Source organism: Lutzomyia longipalpis, chromosome 2 (genome assembly GCF_024334085.1).
Source record: "Lutzomyia longipalpis isolate SR_M1_2022 chromosome 2, ASM2433408v1".
Lineage (NCBI taxonomy): Eukaryota > Metazoa > Arthropoda > Insecta > Diptera > Psychodidae > Lutzomyia > Lutzomyia longipalpis.
The window spans coordinates 23,726,102-23,740,390 of NC_074708.1; the positions used below are offsets into that span (position 1 = coordinate 23,726,102).

The 14,289-nt window shown below is 40.8% G+C and overlaps 2 protein-coding genes across 2 annotated transcripts; both read left to right on the plus strand.

Moving 5' to 3' along the window:
• The first annotated feature begins 533 nt into the window (after positions 1-533).
• LOC129789583 (regulator of nonsense transcripts 2) lies at positions 534-8,383 on the plus strand. The gene is made up of 5 exons (XM_055826478.1): positions 534-1,271; positions 1,337-2,297; positions 2,359-2,795; positions 6,941-8,116; positions 8,183-8,383. Exons 1-5 carry the CDS (start codon positions 610-612, stop codon positions 8,343-8,345), a joined length of 3,399 nt encoding a protein of 1,132 aa, XP_055682453.1. The 5' UTR covers positions 534-609; the 3' UTR covers positions 8,346-8,383.
• Positions 8,384-8,886: 503 nt separating this feature from the next.
• Positions 8,887-11,765, plus strand: LOC129789266 (neutral alpha-glucosidase AB-like). The gene is made up of 3 exons (XM_055825919.1): positions 8,887-9,049; positions 9,113-9,225; positions 9,287-11,765. Exons 2-3 carry the CDS (start codon positions 9,125-9,127, stop codon positions 11,763-11,765), a joined length of 2,580 nt encoding a protein of 859 aa, XP_055681894.1. The 5' UTR covers positions 8,887-9,049; positions 9,113-9,124.
• Positions 11,766-14,289: the final 2,524 nt, after the last annotated feature.

Genomic DNA, 14,289 nt, shown 5'->3' on the forward strand with positions numbered 1-14,289 from the left:
AATATAGTTCCAAAAAGCACCACTGCTACTTTTTGGCACTGTTTGCTGAAGAGAAAATGAGACGGATGCATTTCACAGCTATCCGTCTCCCTCACACATTCACTTTTCTGCAATTTTCTCGCATTTTTCGCTGAATTTTCCGGGAAAATTGTGTTTTTTGTGACCAGGAAGCGACGCCGCGTCGATTGGCATCAAAAATTCCAAAAGTTCACGAAAATCCATTTCCGGGAAAAAAAGTGCGTGTAAAATCCCCAACCGTCAAAATTTTCAAATTTGTAACCCAACCGTCAAAATTTGTACTAGTCTCAATTTTCGCACAGAGGGGTTCCCCGGCGGCTGCCAAGCACCCGTAAGTGCTCCAGGGGCCCCAAAAAGGGGTTTTGTGCCCAAAAATTTGGGAGAAAAACAAGAAAAATCGTATTTTTGGAAAAACAAAAAGAAATTTCGTTATAGTTCAAATTTTATTATTTGGGTCAGACGTTATATGGCGCTGTTAGTTTGTTCCGCGTAATTTGAAACCTATTAAAGGTGCCACTGAAACCCGTTCAAGGTCTTTTGTTTCCATTTTTGCTGGGTCTACGACAGTCCTAACCTCAAATATCTTCAAAAATGGTTGTTGAAAAGGAGGAAAAAGTTGAAAATTCCGAAGTTCCAGAGACTGAGACAAGTGAGGACGCCCAGGAAATTGAAGATGTGAAGAACTACATTGCAGAAGTGCAATCGAGGATTGCCGCAAAGACTTCCCTGAGGGCAGAAAATACAGCAAATGCGAAACCCACAGAAGAATATTTCTTCAAATTGGACTCCAATGTGAAGAAAAATACGGCTTTTGTGAAGAAACTGAAGCAGTTTACAGCTGCCCAGCTGGATTCCCTGCTGAAGGACATGTCAGGGCTCAATCTCACCAAGTACATCTCGGAGATTTGTGCTGCAATTGTGGATGCCAAGCTCAAGACAACCGACGTCACGGCAATGGTGATGCTGTGCAGTAAACTCCATCAGCTGTACCAGGATTTCTCGCAGCTCTTCTTTGAGCACTGGCAGAAAATCCTCAGCATCAAGGGGACAGACAAGCTGGCTAATCCGAGTAAAATGCGAGTAGATTTGCGCCTTTTTGCTGAGCTGGTCAGCGTTGGAATCTTCTCCAATAAGAGTGGATTAGCTCTCCTGGGGAATGTTCTGGTTTCCCTGATTCAGCAAGATCGCGAAGAGTTTGCCAATCTCTCCATTATCCTTTCATTCTGTAAGAATTGTGGAGAGGAATATGCTGGGTGAGATTTTTCTTTGTTTACTTAATGTATTTGGTCTGATAAGACAAATCTTCCGGGAATTGCAGATTGGTGTCAAAGAGAATGTCCGACTTGGCGGAGAAGCACAAAATGACTCTACCATCATCAACTTTCCTCCTTCCGGATAAACAGCAGAATCTGCGGAATTTACTTCGGGACTACTACACATCCCTGGCGGTGCATCTCAAAGAGAGGCACAAGGAGCTCCAGGCAATGGAGAGAAGCTGCCAGAATGCTCTGTCGTCAAAGGGAGAGGTGTCCAGTGCACGTCGGGAAAAGCTGGAATTTATGCAATCTTCCTTCGATAAACTCCTCTCCTCCACTCAAACACTCTCTGATCTCCTCCGGGAACCCCTTCCGGATCTCCCCAAACAGACAGAAGAAGCTTCTGGGGGGATAATTTTTGAATGCACCGATCCCTCCGCGGATGGCCAGCTGGACCCGTGGGGAGATGACGAAACAAAGAGTTTCTACATCGATCTTCCGGATTTGCGACTATTCCTCCCCAATTTTGCCCCAAAACAGCCCTCAGTGGCCCCGGAAGAGCCACAAATGACTGAAGAAGTTCTCGATATGGACATTGAACCCGAACAGCTGGCTGTGGAGGAGCCACTGGACACTGAAATCCCTGCACCATCCACCCCTGAACCCCCTGCAGAGGAAATCATCCCCAAAGCCCCAATTCCGCAAACAATTCAGAGCACAAAGCACCAATTTGACACATTCACGCATAATCTCATGAATTGCGTCAACAAGGAGCTCATTGATTCGGCTGCCATTGAATTCCTTCTGCATCTCAACACGAAGAGTAATCGCAAGAAGTTGGCCAAGGTTCTCTTTGGCGTCCAACGTACTCGACTGGATTTGCTGCCGATGTTTGCACGCTTTGTGGCGACAATTAATATTGTCTCTCCGGACGTGGCAACGGATTTGGCGCTTCTGCTGAAGAATGACTTTCGCTATCATGTCGTGAAGAAGGATCAAATTAACATTGAGAGCAAAATTAAGGTTTGTTTCGTCCTGATTTGGATTCTATATAGCAATGAAATCTCATTTCTTTCTCTTGAAGGTCGTCCGTTTCATTGGGGAACTCACAAAATTTGGGCTTTACTCCAAAATTGAAGCCCTGTATTGCCTCAAATTCCTCCTGCATGACTTCCAGCATCACAACATTGAGATGGCGTGCGCTTTCCTGGAAGTTTGTGGGCTCTATCTCTACAATTGCGCCGAAAGTCGTCTCCGGACGAATGTCTACTTGGAGCAAATGATGCGCCTGAAGGTGGTCACAGCTCTGGATTCGCGGCATGCAGCGCAAATTGAGAGTGTCTATTATCTCGTGAAGCCACCTGAGGGGGTGGGAATTGTACGAAAGCAGAGACCTCCCATGCAAATGTACATTCGCTATTTGGTCTTTGAGGTGCTCAACAAGTCCAACGTTGATAAGATAATTAAGCTAATGCGAAGGCTCAACTGGGAAGACAAGGAGATTTCTGATTATGCCATTAGGTACACTATCCCGCGAAAAGTTTCCGGGCAAGGCAAAAATGGAGTATTTTTGAAGGCAAATTTCAAGTGGCTATATCTCCAGCTGTGGTCAACCGATTTTTGAAAATTTATTAGTTTTGAAAAGGTACATTTCTCACCTTTCCAAATCTGGTAAATTTTTGAAAATCGGTCAACCCGTTATTTATTGGCAGCCATTTTGGTAAAGCTAGGTAAAAGCCTATTTTTCACGATTTCACAAATTTTGACTTTGACCTCTTGCATCTCAGCTGCTAGTGCACCGATTTTGACAAATAGGACATCATTGGAAAGGTAATTTAATTCGCTTTTCAAAACTGGTATATGTTTGAAAATCGGTCAAGCGGTTTGGTCGTGGCAGCCATTCTAGTGAACCATACACACAGAAAAAAAATGACAAAAAGTGGCAGTCAAATCGTCAATTTTTGCGAGTGGGCCACTCGCATAGACAAAATACGAATATTTCACTCGCACTCATTCGCACTATTTCTCGAAAATTTTCACATTTATTGGACCGAAATTGAACATTGAATTCTATAAATACTGATTTGCTCAATCACTTACACCAATTTAAAAGCAATATTTCTTCCATAAATAGCATTATTTGCCCAAAATAGATAAATAAAAATACAATATTAATTGATAAAATTGACGAGAAGAAAGCAAATGTTATAGCAGAAAAAACATTTAAAAGGTTTCTTTCACAAACACTAGCGCCGCGCGGAAATTGGGCGGAATTACCAATTTTACACATGATTTTTATTTTGTTAATTTTTCATCTGGAAAAACTATTAAAACACCAAAAATCATTATCTGATCTCATGTAAAGGTCCACAAAAATAAAATTTCTTCTCGAAAACATAAATTTTCGCATATTTTTTAAAGGATGTCACAACCATAGAAAAAATAATTTCTGCAACAGAATTTCATGACGATATGTCGTAGGATAATCCATACTTTTTCTTTTTTCGTCATTAAATAATTTCATAATGACTTTCAAAGTTTGAATTATTTTTTATAATTAAAAAAAAACAAAAGTTAATTAATAGACCCTTAAATAAGGCTGTGTTACAAAATCTTACGTCGCAGGGTTACTTTAAGATAACTTGAACTACTTTAGAAAGGATATTTAAAAAATATCGTCAAAAACTAATTTAACTTGATAATGTTTCATAAGACATTAATTTAACTTTATAAAATAAAATTTAAGTCAATCGGACGAACAATCCTAAACCGAAATGTCCGATCATAAATATTAAAGCTTATTATAAGCTTAATGGTAAAATATGAAAGTATATTAATATGGTTATGTTGATCAATTTTAGATAAAAATTTTTAAGCTATTCAAAAATGGCCGCCATTTTATCCTAACTTTTTTCCAACAAATGTAATGTAAAATAAATATTTTATTTTACAACCATGCTTTTTGGATGATGTTTCTCACATTTCCCATAACCATAAACTTGTTTTTCACGCGAATATTATTTTTTTTATTTTAATTATTAATTTATTTGTTTTAATTTAGGAAAATATAGATCTTATGAAACGTTATAAAGCCCTATTTTGTAGAATCAAAGATATGAATTTAAAAAAATCAATAATAGTTTGGTATGCAAGATGGCGGTCAAAAGAATTTGAGGGCGAAATCCCGACTGAAAATCCTTTCTAAAGTAGCTCGTGTTATTTTAAAGTAGCACTTTGCGACATAAGATTTCGTAAAACAGCTTAATTTAATTTTCTATAAATAATTTTTGGGTTTTTTTTTGTAATTATAAAAAAAATATTTGCAAAATTTTGTAAATCTATATAATAAAGAAAGGCCTGTTTGTTGGTAATCGTCGTTCCGACTTTTTTATACAAATCCACACAGTTTGACCAATCGTGATGAAATTTGGTACAGAGGCTCCTTATAACAGGCGGTTTCAGATGGCCGTATTCATTTTCCCCCCAAAGCCCCCCTTCAGGTAGCCCCCATAGAGATTTCATGCAGTTTTTGCAAATTTTTGAATTTGGCGCCTAAAGTATTGTATGAAATTGATTTCTTCTCTTTGCAATTTTTTTCTTTTTCGTTCGATGAGAGCTTCCCATCTATATAATAAAGAAAGGCCTGTTTGTTGGTAATCGTCGTTCCGACTTTTCTATACAAATCCACACCGTTTGTCCGATCGCGATGAAATTTGGTACAGAGGCTCCTTATAACAGGCCGTTTCAGATGGCCGTATCCATTTTTCCCTCAAAGTCCCCCTTCAGGTAGCCCCCATAGAGATTTCATGCAGTTTCTGCAAATTTTTGAATTTGGCGCCTAAAGTGTTGTATGAAAATGATTTCTTCTCTTCGCAATTTTTTTCTTTTTCGTTCGATGAGAGCTTCCCATCTTCTATATAATAAAGAAAGGCCTGTTTGTTGGTAATCGTCGTTCCGACTTTTCTATACAAATCCACACCGTTTGTCCGATCGCGATGAAATTTGGTACAGAGGCTCCTTATAACAGGCCGTTTCAGATGGCCGTATCCATTTTTCCCTCAAAGCCCCCCTTCAGGTAGCCCCCATAGAGATTTCATGCAGTTTCTGCAAATTTTTGAATTTGGCGCCTAAAGTGTTGTATGAAAATGATTTCTTCTCTTCGCAATTTTTTTCTTTTTCGTTCGATGAGAGCTTCCCATCTATATAATAAAGAAAGGCCTGTTTGTTGGTAATCGTCGTTCCGACTTTTCTATACAAATCCACACCGTTTGTCCGATCGCGATGAAATTTGGTACAGAGGCTCCTTATAACAGGCCGTTTCAGATGGCCGTATCCATTTTTCCCTCAAAGCCCCCCTTCAGGTAGCCCCCATAGAGATTTCATGCAGTTTTTGCAAATTTTTGAATTTGGCGCCTAAAGTGTTGTATGAAAATGATTTCTTCTCTTTGGAAATTTTTTCTTTTGGGATCGATAAGTGGCCCAAATCTGCCTTTAAACCATCACATTTTATTTTCTCTCTAAAATTTGCGCGAAGCGCAACAAATCCCCGCGAAGCGGGGCGAGGTAAATTGGAGCGAAGCGACAATTTACCTCGTGATTGGATATATTAAGAATTTATTCAATGACGAAAAGAGAAAAAGGTATGGATTATCCTATGACATGTCGTCACGAAATCTTTTTCAGAAGTTAATCTTTCAATGGTGTAACATCTTTTATAAAATGACCCAAAATCATACGTGTATGATGAAAATGCTTTTTTGTTGCAGGAAAACCAGAAAAAAAACGTGTAAAAACGTTTTCTGGATTGAATATCTCATATACCACGTCTCTAGAAAATCGTGTCAGTGTTCTTTAGATGAGGCATTGCGGTAACGGCCAAATTGAAAATAAACAAGGAGCTTGTCAAAAAAAAACCTGTCAAATGTTAGTGAGAAAGAAACTATCTACCATAGACTCGTAATAGTAATGTGCGAGTCTACCTGAGGCTCGCAGATTGAAACTGCGAACCATTTCACTCGCATTCACAAAATGCGAAAAATTTTTCTGTGTGTAGTGAAAAAATACATTTTTGGGTATATCTCAGGCTGTGGCTGACCGATTTGAACAAATTTAGATTCAAATTATAGTTACGAAATTATAGGACATGATTTTCTATAATTTGAATCCGAGTTTGTTCAAATCGGTCAGCCACAGCCGAAGATATACTCAAAAAAATAGTTTTCCACCATAGTTCACTAGAATTGCTGTCACGACTGAACCCCTTGACCGATTTTCAAAAATTTACCAGTTTTGGAAAGCGAATTAAATTACCTTTCCAACGATACTCTATTCATCAAAATCGGTTCACTAGCGGCCGAGATGCAAGAGGTCAAAGAGAAAATTTGTAAAATCGTGAAAAAACGTTTTTACATAGATTTACCAAAATGGCTGCCAATAAAAAACGCGTTGACCGATTTTCAAAAACTTTATAGTTTTGGAAAGGTGAAAATGTACCTTTCCAAAACTAATAAATTTTCGAAAATCGTTTAACCACAGCTTGAGATATAGCCACTTGAAAATTGCCTAAAAATACCCCATTTTTGCCTTCCCGGAAACTTTTGCTCTCTTTGGCTTTTGAGAATCTCTCAGGATTTTCCTTCTCTTAAATTAATTCCCTTCTTTGGCAGATGTCTATCAAAGGCCTACAATATTCGGTATCATCTGATCCGTTGCCTGGCGGATTTGGTGTCCGGATTGAGTTCGTATCAGGACAAGGCTATGGCAAAGGTCATTGATTGTGTCTTTGAGGATATTCGCGCAGGGCTGGAGATTCATTCACCGAAGCTTGCACAGAGACGCATCGCCATGGCTAAATATCTCGGAGAGCTCTACAACTATCGCCTCATAGACAGTCATAACGTCCTCAATACACTTTACTCCATAATCTCGTTGGGAGTCTCAATGGATCACGCTGTTGTGTCCATTGTGGATCCTCCGGGAAGCCTCTTTCGTCTAAAGCTAGCTTGCGTCCTCCTCGACACGTGTGGGCAGTACTTTACAAATTCCAGCCGCAAAGGGTTGGATTACTTCCTGATGTTCTTCCAGCAGTACTTTTGGTTCAAAAAATCCGATCCAATCTTCGAGACAGACACCAACGGGGATCTCTTCCCGATTCTCGTGGAGCACATGTATCGTGATTGCTTAGCAAGTGTACGGCCCAAGTTGAAACCCTTCACGTCGTACGATCAAGCCAAAGAAGCTGTTGAGAAGCTCAAGGGGGAGCTCTATCCCACACTCAATAGTAGCGCAACAGACACCATTGAGAGTGCCGAGAGTGAGCTGGAGGTGATAAATGAGGCAGATAGTGATATTGAGAATACAGCGGAGGAAACTTCGGAAGCCATTGCGGACTCCGATGAGGATACAGGAAGACGGAGTCGTGAGGAAGTTGAGGATCTCGATGCTGATCAGGAGGATAGTGCCCAAATGGATGAAATGGAGCAACAGAGTAGGAAAACACCTGAAAAAACGCAGGAAGATCTTGAATTTGAGCAAGCTTTCGAAAGAATGTCCGTTGATAGCTACCAGGAACGTTTACGGGATCCCGTGAAGCCCAGCACGAAGGATATTCCCGTGCCAATGATGACACGAACGGGGAAGAAAACCTACGAGCAGCTGAGTATGCAGCAATCACCGGATCAGCAGCCAAAGGAAGAGACAGTCTCCTTCGTTCTCATGATGCGTGGGAATAAGGCGGGAAAGCAGCAATTTAAGACATTCGCCGCCCCCGCTGATAGTCACCTGGCCAAGAATCTAAAGTTGCAAGAACAGAAAATTCGAGAGGAGAATGAGAAAGTTAAGAGGTAAGAAGAATTGTTGAATCTTTTGAATTACAGCACATTCTGAATGTTTTTCCCTCCTCTTCACAGACTAACCCTCAACATCACGGAGAGAATCGAAGAAGAAGACTACCAGGAATCCCTGTTGCAATCACAACGCTGTGCTGCCCAGAATCGGCAGCAAAAAGCAGCAAAACCACAGAAATTCAAACATCAAAAAGGTGCTCCGGATGCAGATTTGATTTTCAGTTAGAATTATGCGGCTAAATAAAAATTATATTGATCCTGAAATTGAGTTTTTTTGTTGCTTCAAGACCTTCAAGATTTTGAATTTGAGCAAATTGAATTTTTAAACTTTTTTCCCGGAACGGTTTGATGTGTTCCCGGAAAGTTCCATAAGTGCCTGGAAGTTCAGCGGGATGACTGCCCATTGCATCAGGAAGTTTCTAAGGGATCTTAGGAACGTCCTTTTCAACATCCGGCTGAACCTTGATGTCAATTAGGGGACAAAAACTGTCCATTTAGGAAGTCCCTTTTGCAATTTCGTGAAGCATTTTTATAGACTCAGATTTTGGCCCAAAGATGACATCAAGGATCAGCCGGGTGATGAAAAATAAGTCCTTAAGATCCCTTAGAAACTTCCTCAAACAATGGGTAGTCATCCTGCTGAACTTCCAGGCACTTTCCGGGCACAAATCAAACCGTTACGAGAAGAAAAGTTTACAAACTTCAATTTGTTTTTGAATTTGGCGCCCTAAAATGTAGTTCCAAAAGCCACCACTCTACTAATTTTTGGCACTGCTGTTTGCATGGATGACGTTGTGGGAAAAAAAATCACAAATTGCTGAAAAATTCAACAAGATAAAAAATTCATTGGAAAATTACGTGGAAAATAGTGAAAATACTCGACCGGAAAAGTTAAAAAGTGCTCATAGATAAGTCTGAGTAGCTGATAAGGTAAGAATCTGTTGATTTAAAAGGAGTGCCAAAGAGAAAATAACAAAATCATTATTTTTGCAGTGAGGAAACACAATGAGGTTTCTTCTTTTGGGGCTCCTGGGGCTCCTAATTACCCTCACGGGGAGTGTTGATAAGAATAACTTCAAGACATGCGACCAAAGTAGCTTCTGCAGGTGAGAATAATTTAATTAACTTTAATTTTTCTCTTGAATTTGACGATAAAAATCTTCCTAGGCGCTGCCGGAAAGTTGATCCGGGAATCCCTTCTCCGTACGAAGTCCAATTGGATACACTTAAGACATTCCCAGATCACATTACAGTGGATGTGCTGAACAAAAATAACGAGCAGGTGTTTAATTTGAAAGTTGTTGGGCTGAAGGGGAATAAATTCCACGTGGAAGTTGATGAGAAATCCCCGCTGAAGCCACGATATCGCGTTGTGGATGCCCTCATAGCGCCCCCAGTCACTGAGAATGTCTCCGTGACGAAGGAAGAAGAGGGATCGGTTGTTGTGAAATGCGGTGAGAATAGAGCTGTCGTCGTGGCATCTCCATTCCGCATTGATTTCTTCCACGGGGAAGTTCTTGTGGTGTCAGCAAATGCCAAGGGGCTCATGAAATTTGAGCATTTGCGCAAGAAATCCGTTCCTGTTCCCGCCGAGGCTGCTGAAGAGGGTGGAGAAGGTGCTGCTGCGGCAGAGAATGAGGTGGAGAATCCCCAAACAAATGAGGATGATGACCCCGGAGCATGGGAGGAGAATTTCAAGTCACATCACGACAGTAAACCAAATGGCCCAGAAGCTGTGGCTCTGGACTTTACATTCCCACAAGCTGAGGTACTTTTCGGGATTCCCGAGCATGCAGATTCATTCGCACTTAAACCCACTCTTGGCTCTGAACCTTACCGGCTGTACAATTTGGATGTTTTTGAGTACGAATTGGATAGCCCAATGGCCCTGTATGGATCCGTTCCTGTCATCTATGGGCATGGAGAGGGCAATACAGCTGGAGTTTACTGGCAGAATGCCGCCGAGACGTGGGTGGATGTCTACAATTCCAATGCCAAGAAGAACGTTATGTCGTCTATTGTGAATTTCGTATCAAGATCCCGTCAGGCTGATCCTCCGGCTGCGCATTTTATGTCTGAAAGTGGAATCATGGACTACTACGTCCTTCTGGGGCCTACTCCCATGGAAACCTTCACGCAGTACGCGGATCTTACGGGTCCTGCACCACTTCCGCAAATGTTTGCCCTTGGCTACCATCAGTCACGTTGGAATTACAACGATGAGGCTGACGTAGCGGGGGTACATGATAAATTTGACGAGCATGACATCCCCATGGATACGATTTGGTTGGATATTGAGTACACTGATGCGAAGAAATACTTCACGTGGGACGGACACAAGTTCCCCCATCCCCTGGAGATGATCCGGAATCTCACAGAGCGCGGGAGGCATCTCACAATCATCATTGATCCCCACATTAAGCGAGACGGTGGGTACTTCTTCCACAATGACTGCACAGATCGTGGGTACTATGTGAAGAATAAAGATGGGCGAGACTATGAGGGATGGTGCTGGCCCGGAGCTGCGAGTTATGCGGACTTTTTCAGCCCCGACGTGAGGCAATACTACGCAGATCAGTACCAACTTGATAAGTTTGACACAACAACGGCTGATGTGATGCTGTGGAATGATATGAATGAGCCATCTGTGTTCAATGGACCCGAAGTGACAATGCTCAAGGATAACATTCACTTTGGTGGCTGGGAGCATCGTGATGTGCACAACCTGTACGGCCATATGCATGTTCTGGGAACATTTGAGGGTCTCGTGCGGCGCAGTGGAGGTGTCCAGAGACCATTCATCCTCACTCGTGGCCACTTTGCGGGCACACAGCGCTACGCAGCCATCTGGACGGGTGACAATACAGCCGAATGGGGGCACCTCCAGGCATCCATTAAGATGTGCCTGTCTGAGTCAGTTGCTGGCTTCTCATTCTGTGGCGCTGATGTTGGTGGCTTCTTTGGGAATCCCGATGCGGAGCTCTTTGAGCGATGGTACCAAGCAGCTGCCTTCCAACCCTTCTTCCGGGCTCACTCCCACATTGACACGCGTCGTCGTGAACCATGGCTTTGGCCTGAAGCCACCATGCTGGTTGTCCGTGATGCCCTTCGTTGTCGCTACAGCTACCTCCCCTTCTGGTACACCCTGTTCTATGAGCACGAACGCACAGGGCGCCCTGTGATGCGTCCCCTTCTCACACACTACCCCCTCGACAAGGAAACCTTCACCATTGACTACGAATACCTCCTCGGGGATATCCTCCTTGTACGCCCAGTCCTCCAGCAGGGTGTCTCCAAGGTGGATGTTTACTTCCCGGCCGTTGATGGGAAGAAGGAAGGTGACATGTGGTACGATGTCGATGATCACCGCAAGATTACCGCAGCTGGTTTCGAATCCGTTCCAGTGGATAACTACAAGATTCCCGTCTACCAACGTGGAGGAACAATTCTTACGAAGAAGGAACGCGTTCGACGTGCAGCCACGCTCATGGCAAACGATCCAGTCACCTTTGTTGTGGCACTGGATAAGGAACATTCCGCCCGTGGGACGCTGTATGTGGACGATGAGAAGACATTCGAGTACCGCAAAGGGAAATACATCTACCTCAATTTGGAATTCAAAGAAAATGTTCTCAGTTGCAGGTGAGTTTTTATTTATTTTTATTTTTGTTTATTGGGAGACATTGAAAATAATTTTATTTAAAATTGGGGACGATTTTGCAAAAAAAGAACTTTCTTTTTTTTCTTATAATTCATCAGTTTTAAGATTTTTGGTACCTATTCTAGAAAATAATTCAAGAATTGGGTAGTTTGTTTCCTATTTTAATCGTTTTTTAAAGGAAAAGATTTTAGAAAAATATAGTTAATTAAATTATTTTTGGGGTTTCCTGTAAAGAAAATTTGCTCAATATTGAGTCAATGCATATAGGTCTACATAGATGGTCAATTATTATTGATCAATTTAATTGATAGCTTATAATTGCTTCGCTCCAATTTACCTCGCCCCGCTTCGCGGGGATTTGTTGCGCTTCTCGCAAATTTTAGAGAGAAAAAAATTGTGATGGTTTATAAGTAGATTAAGGCCACTTATCAATCCCAAAGAAAAATTTTTACAAAGAGGAGAAATCACCCCAATATAGATGTATGACACCCTTATGGAGATGCATGACGCACCAATATAGATGCATGACACCCCAATATAGATGCATGACACCCTTAGGGGAGACCGGGGTAAAATAAGTCATTTTCAAATTTTCAAATGCCAATTTCTCCGAAGTTATAAATCGGAAAAATCGGAAAAAATTAGGGTGGAAAGCCCTACCAACCTACAATTTTTGACAGTAATTTGGAGGTTATCCGATCAGTACTTTGGGAGTTAAAAATGAAAATAGATTTTTTGCCCATTTCCCAAACTTTTGCGTATTGAGAAAAACGCGTTTTCCGAACTTTTCCTTCAGCAATTTTCCAATCTGATAATTTTTCCCACTACCTGGGTTAGTGCAGAAAACGTTGCCAAGGTGTATTCTTCAATAACTTTTAATGATTTTTCTCTACAATTTTTTGAATCAAAACATACCCCTTGGGGTAGATCTAGTCATCCCATGTAAATCATATGGGAGATCGAAATTTTTGGCATATTTTCTATTCATTTGTTGCAAAATGGCGTGTTTGAGAAAATCGCAAAATTCTCTGTTTTAGTGCGTATAAAAGTGAAATTCCTTGTCGCGGATCAAAAGGTGAGAAGTTTAGCTATCAACTACTATCAATCTCTCAGGTGGAAAATCATTGGAAATGTCGGAAAATTCGACCGACTTTATTTAGCCAACTGGTGACTATATTTACCCGCCGCGTTTAAAAAAAGTCAGAAGCGGAAGGGTTTAGGAAAAGCTCGAAAACTCATATTTCCCGTGGAGATAGAGAAAAGTGGTCTGAGACAAAGTTGTAGGCCAGGAAATTTCCTATAAGAATGACCTATCGAGGAAATTTTCTTGCCCTTGGGGAATCCTGCAGATAAGGATTTATGCAAATTGACTTTTTTTACCCCGGTCTCCCCTATAGAGATGCATGACACCCCAATATAGATGCATGACGCACCAATTGGATGCATTACACCCAAATATAGATGCATGACACCCTTAATTCTTAGAACATTCTGGAAACATCAAAGAGGAGAAATCGTTTATCTCTTTTTCTCCAACGCAAAAACGTGCTTAACTTTGGAAAATCATTCTGTAGCGAGTTTTCCCAGCGGATTTCCCCTGCAAGTGTTATACCAAATGAAAGATAATTAAAAATGCTACAAAATGAGATATTTTAAAATTGGTCACGTTCAATATTGGAGAAATAGGAAGCGAAAGAAAAGTTCAATGCCGGAAAATCTCGCGAGTTTTCCACCGTAGGAAAATGGTTTAAATATATATTGTTAGGCCTTTAAATAGCTTTCATATGACACAGAAAAGAATTTTCTAGAATAACTAGAAATTGAGAAAAAAATCAAAAAAGTTTGCACCCGATTTGACATAAAATGTGAAAATTCGTATATTTCCCAGCGCTTTTCCGGGAAATTACCACGATTTTCTTGAGTCTTTAGTAATGCCCTACGATAATTTAAAAACAAAATTTGGTTACCTCCTTGGGGACTGATTCATACTAGAATGACTAGCCTTCTTTGGTTACCTCCTTGGGGACTAACTCCTCAGATCGTGAATAACTCTCTTTCATCGCGATCGGACAAACGGTGTGGATTTGTATAGAAAAGAAGGAACGACGATTACCAACAAACAGACCTTTCTTTATTATATAGAAGATAAATCATAAATCATAAAACATAAAACATAAATCATAAAATTTCGCTCCAATTTACCTCATTTTGTGATCATAAAACAATCAGGGATTGTAAAGACATAGTCTTGTATTAATTTGGACTCAATATTTTAAAAATAAGTTTTACAAAAAAAAAAACATTTTTCAATTCGAATCTTTGGGTCAGCACAGCATATGACTCAATGGACCTTAAAAGGAACCTTTTTAGTTTAAATATGTTTCATTCTATGCAGAGAAAAAACCATTACCTAATACAAAACATTACAGCATACATGTTAATGAGACATACACAAAAAATGTAAGAGATTTAATGACCTCCCCCTCCTATTATTTCCTTCTTCTCTCAC

Coding starts and splice junctions, on each gene's coding strand:
- LOC129789583 (XM_055826478.1), top strand. CDS start 610: ATGGTTGTTGAAAAGGAGGAAAAAGTTGAAAATTCCGAAGTTCCAGAG. Junction 2,796..6,940: donor ATTTCTGATTATGCCATTAG/GTACACTATCCC, acceptor CTTCTTTGGCAG/ATGTCTATCAAAGGCCTACA. Junction 8,117..8,182: donor GAGAATGAGAAAGTTAAGAG/GTAAGAAGAATT, acceptor TCCTCTTCACAG/ACTAACCCTCAACATCACGG.
- LOC129789266 (XM_055825919.1), top strand. CDS start 9,125: ATGAGGTTTCTTCTTTTGGGGCTCCTGGGGCTCCTAATTACCCTCACG. Junction 9,226..9,286: donor GACCAAAGTAGCTTCTGCAG/GTGAGAATAATT, acceptor AAATCTTCCTAG/GCGCTGCCGGAAAGTTGATC.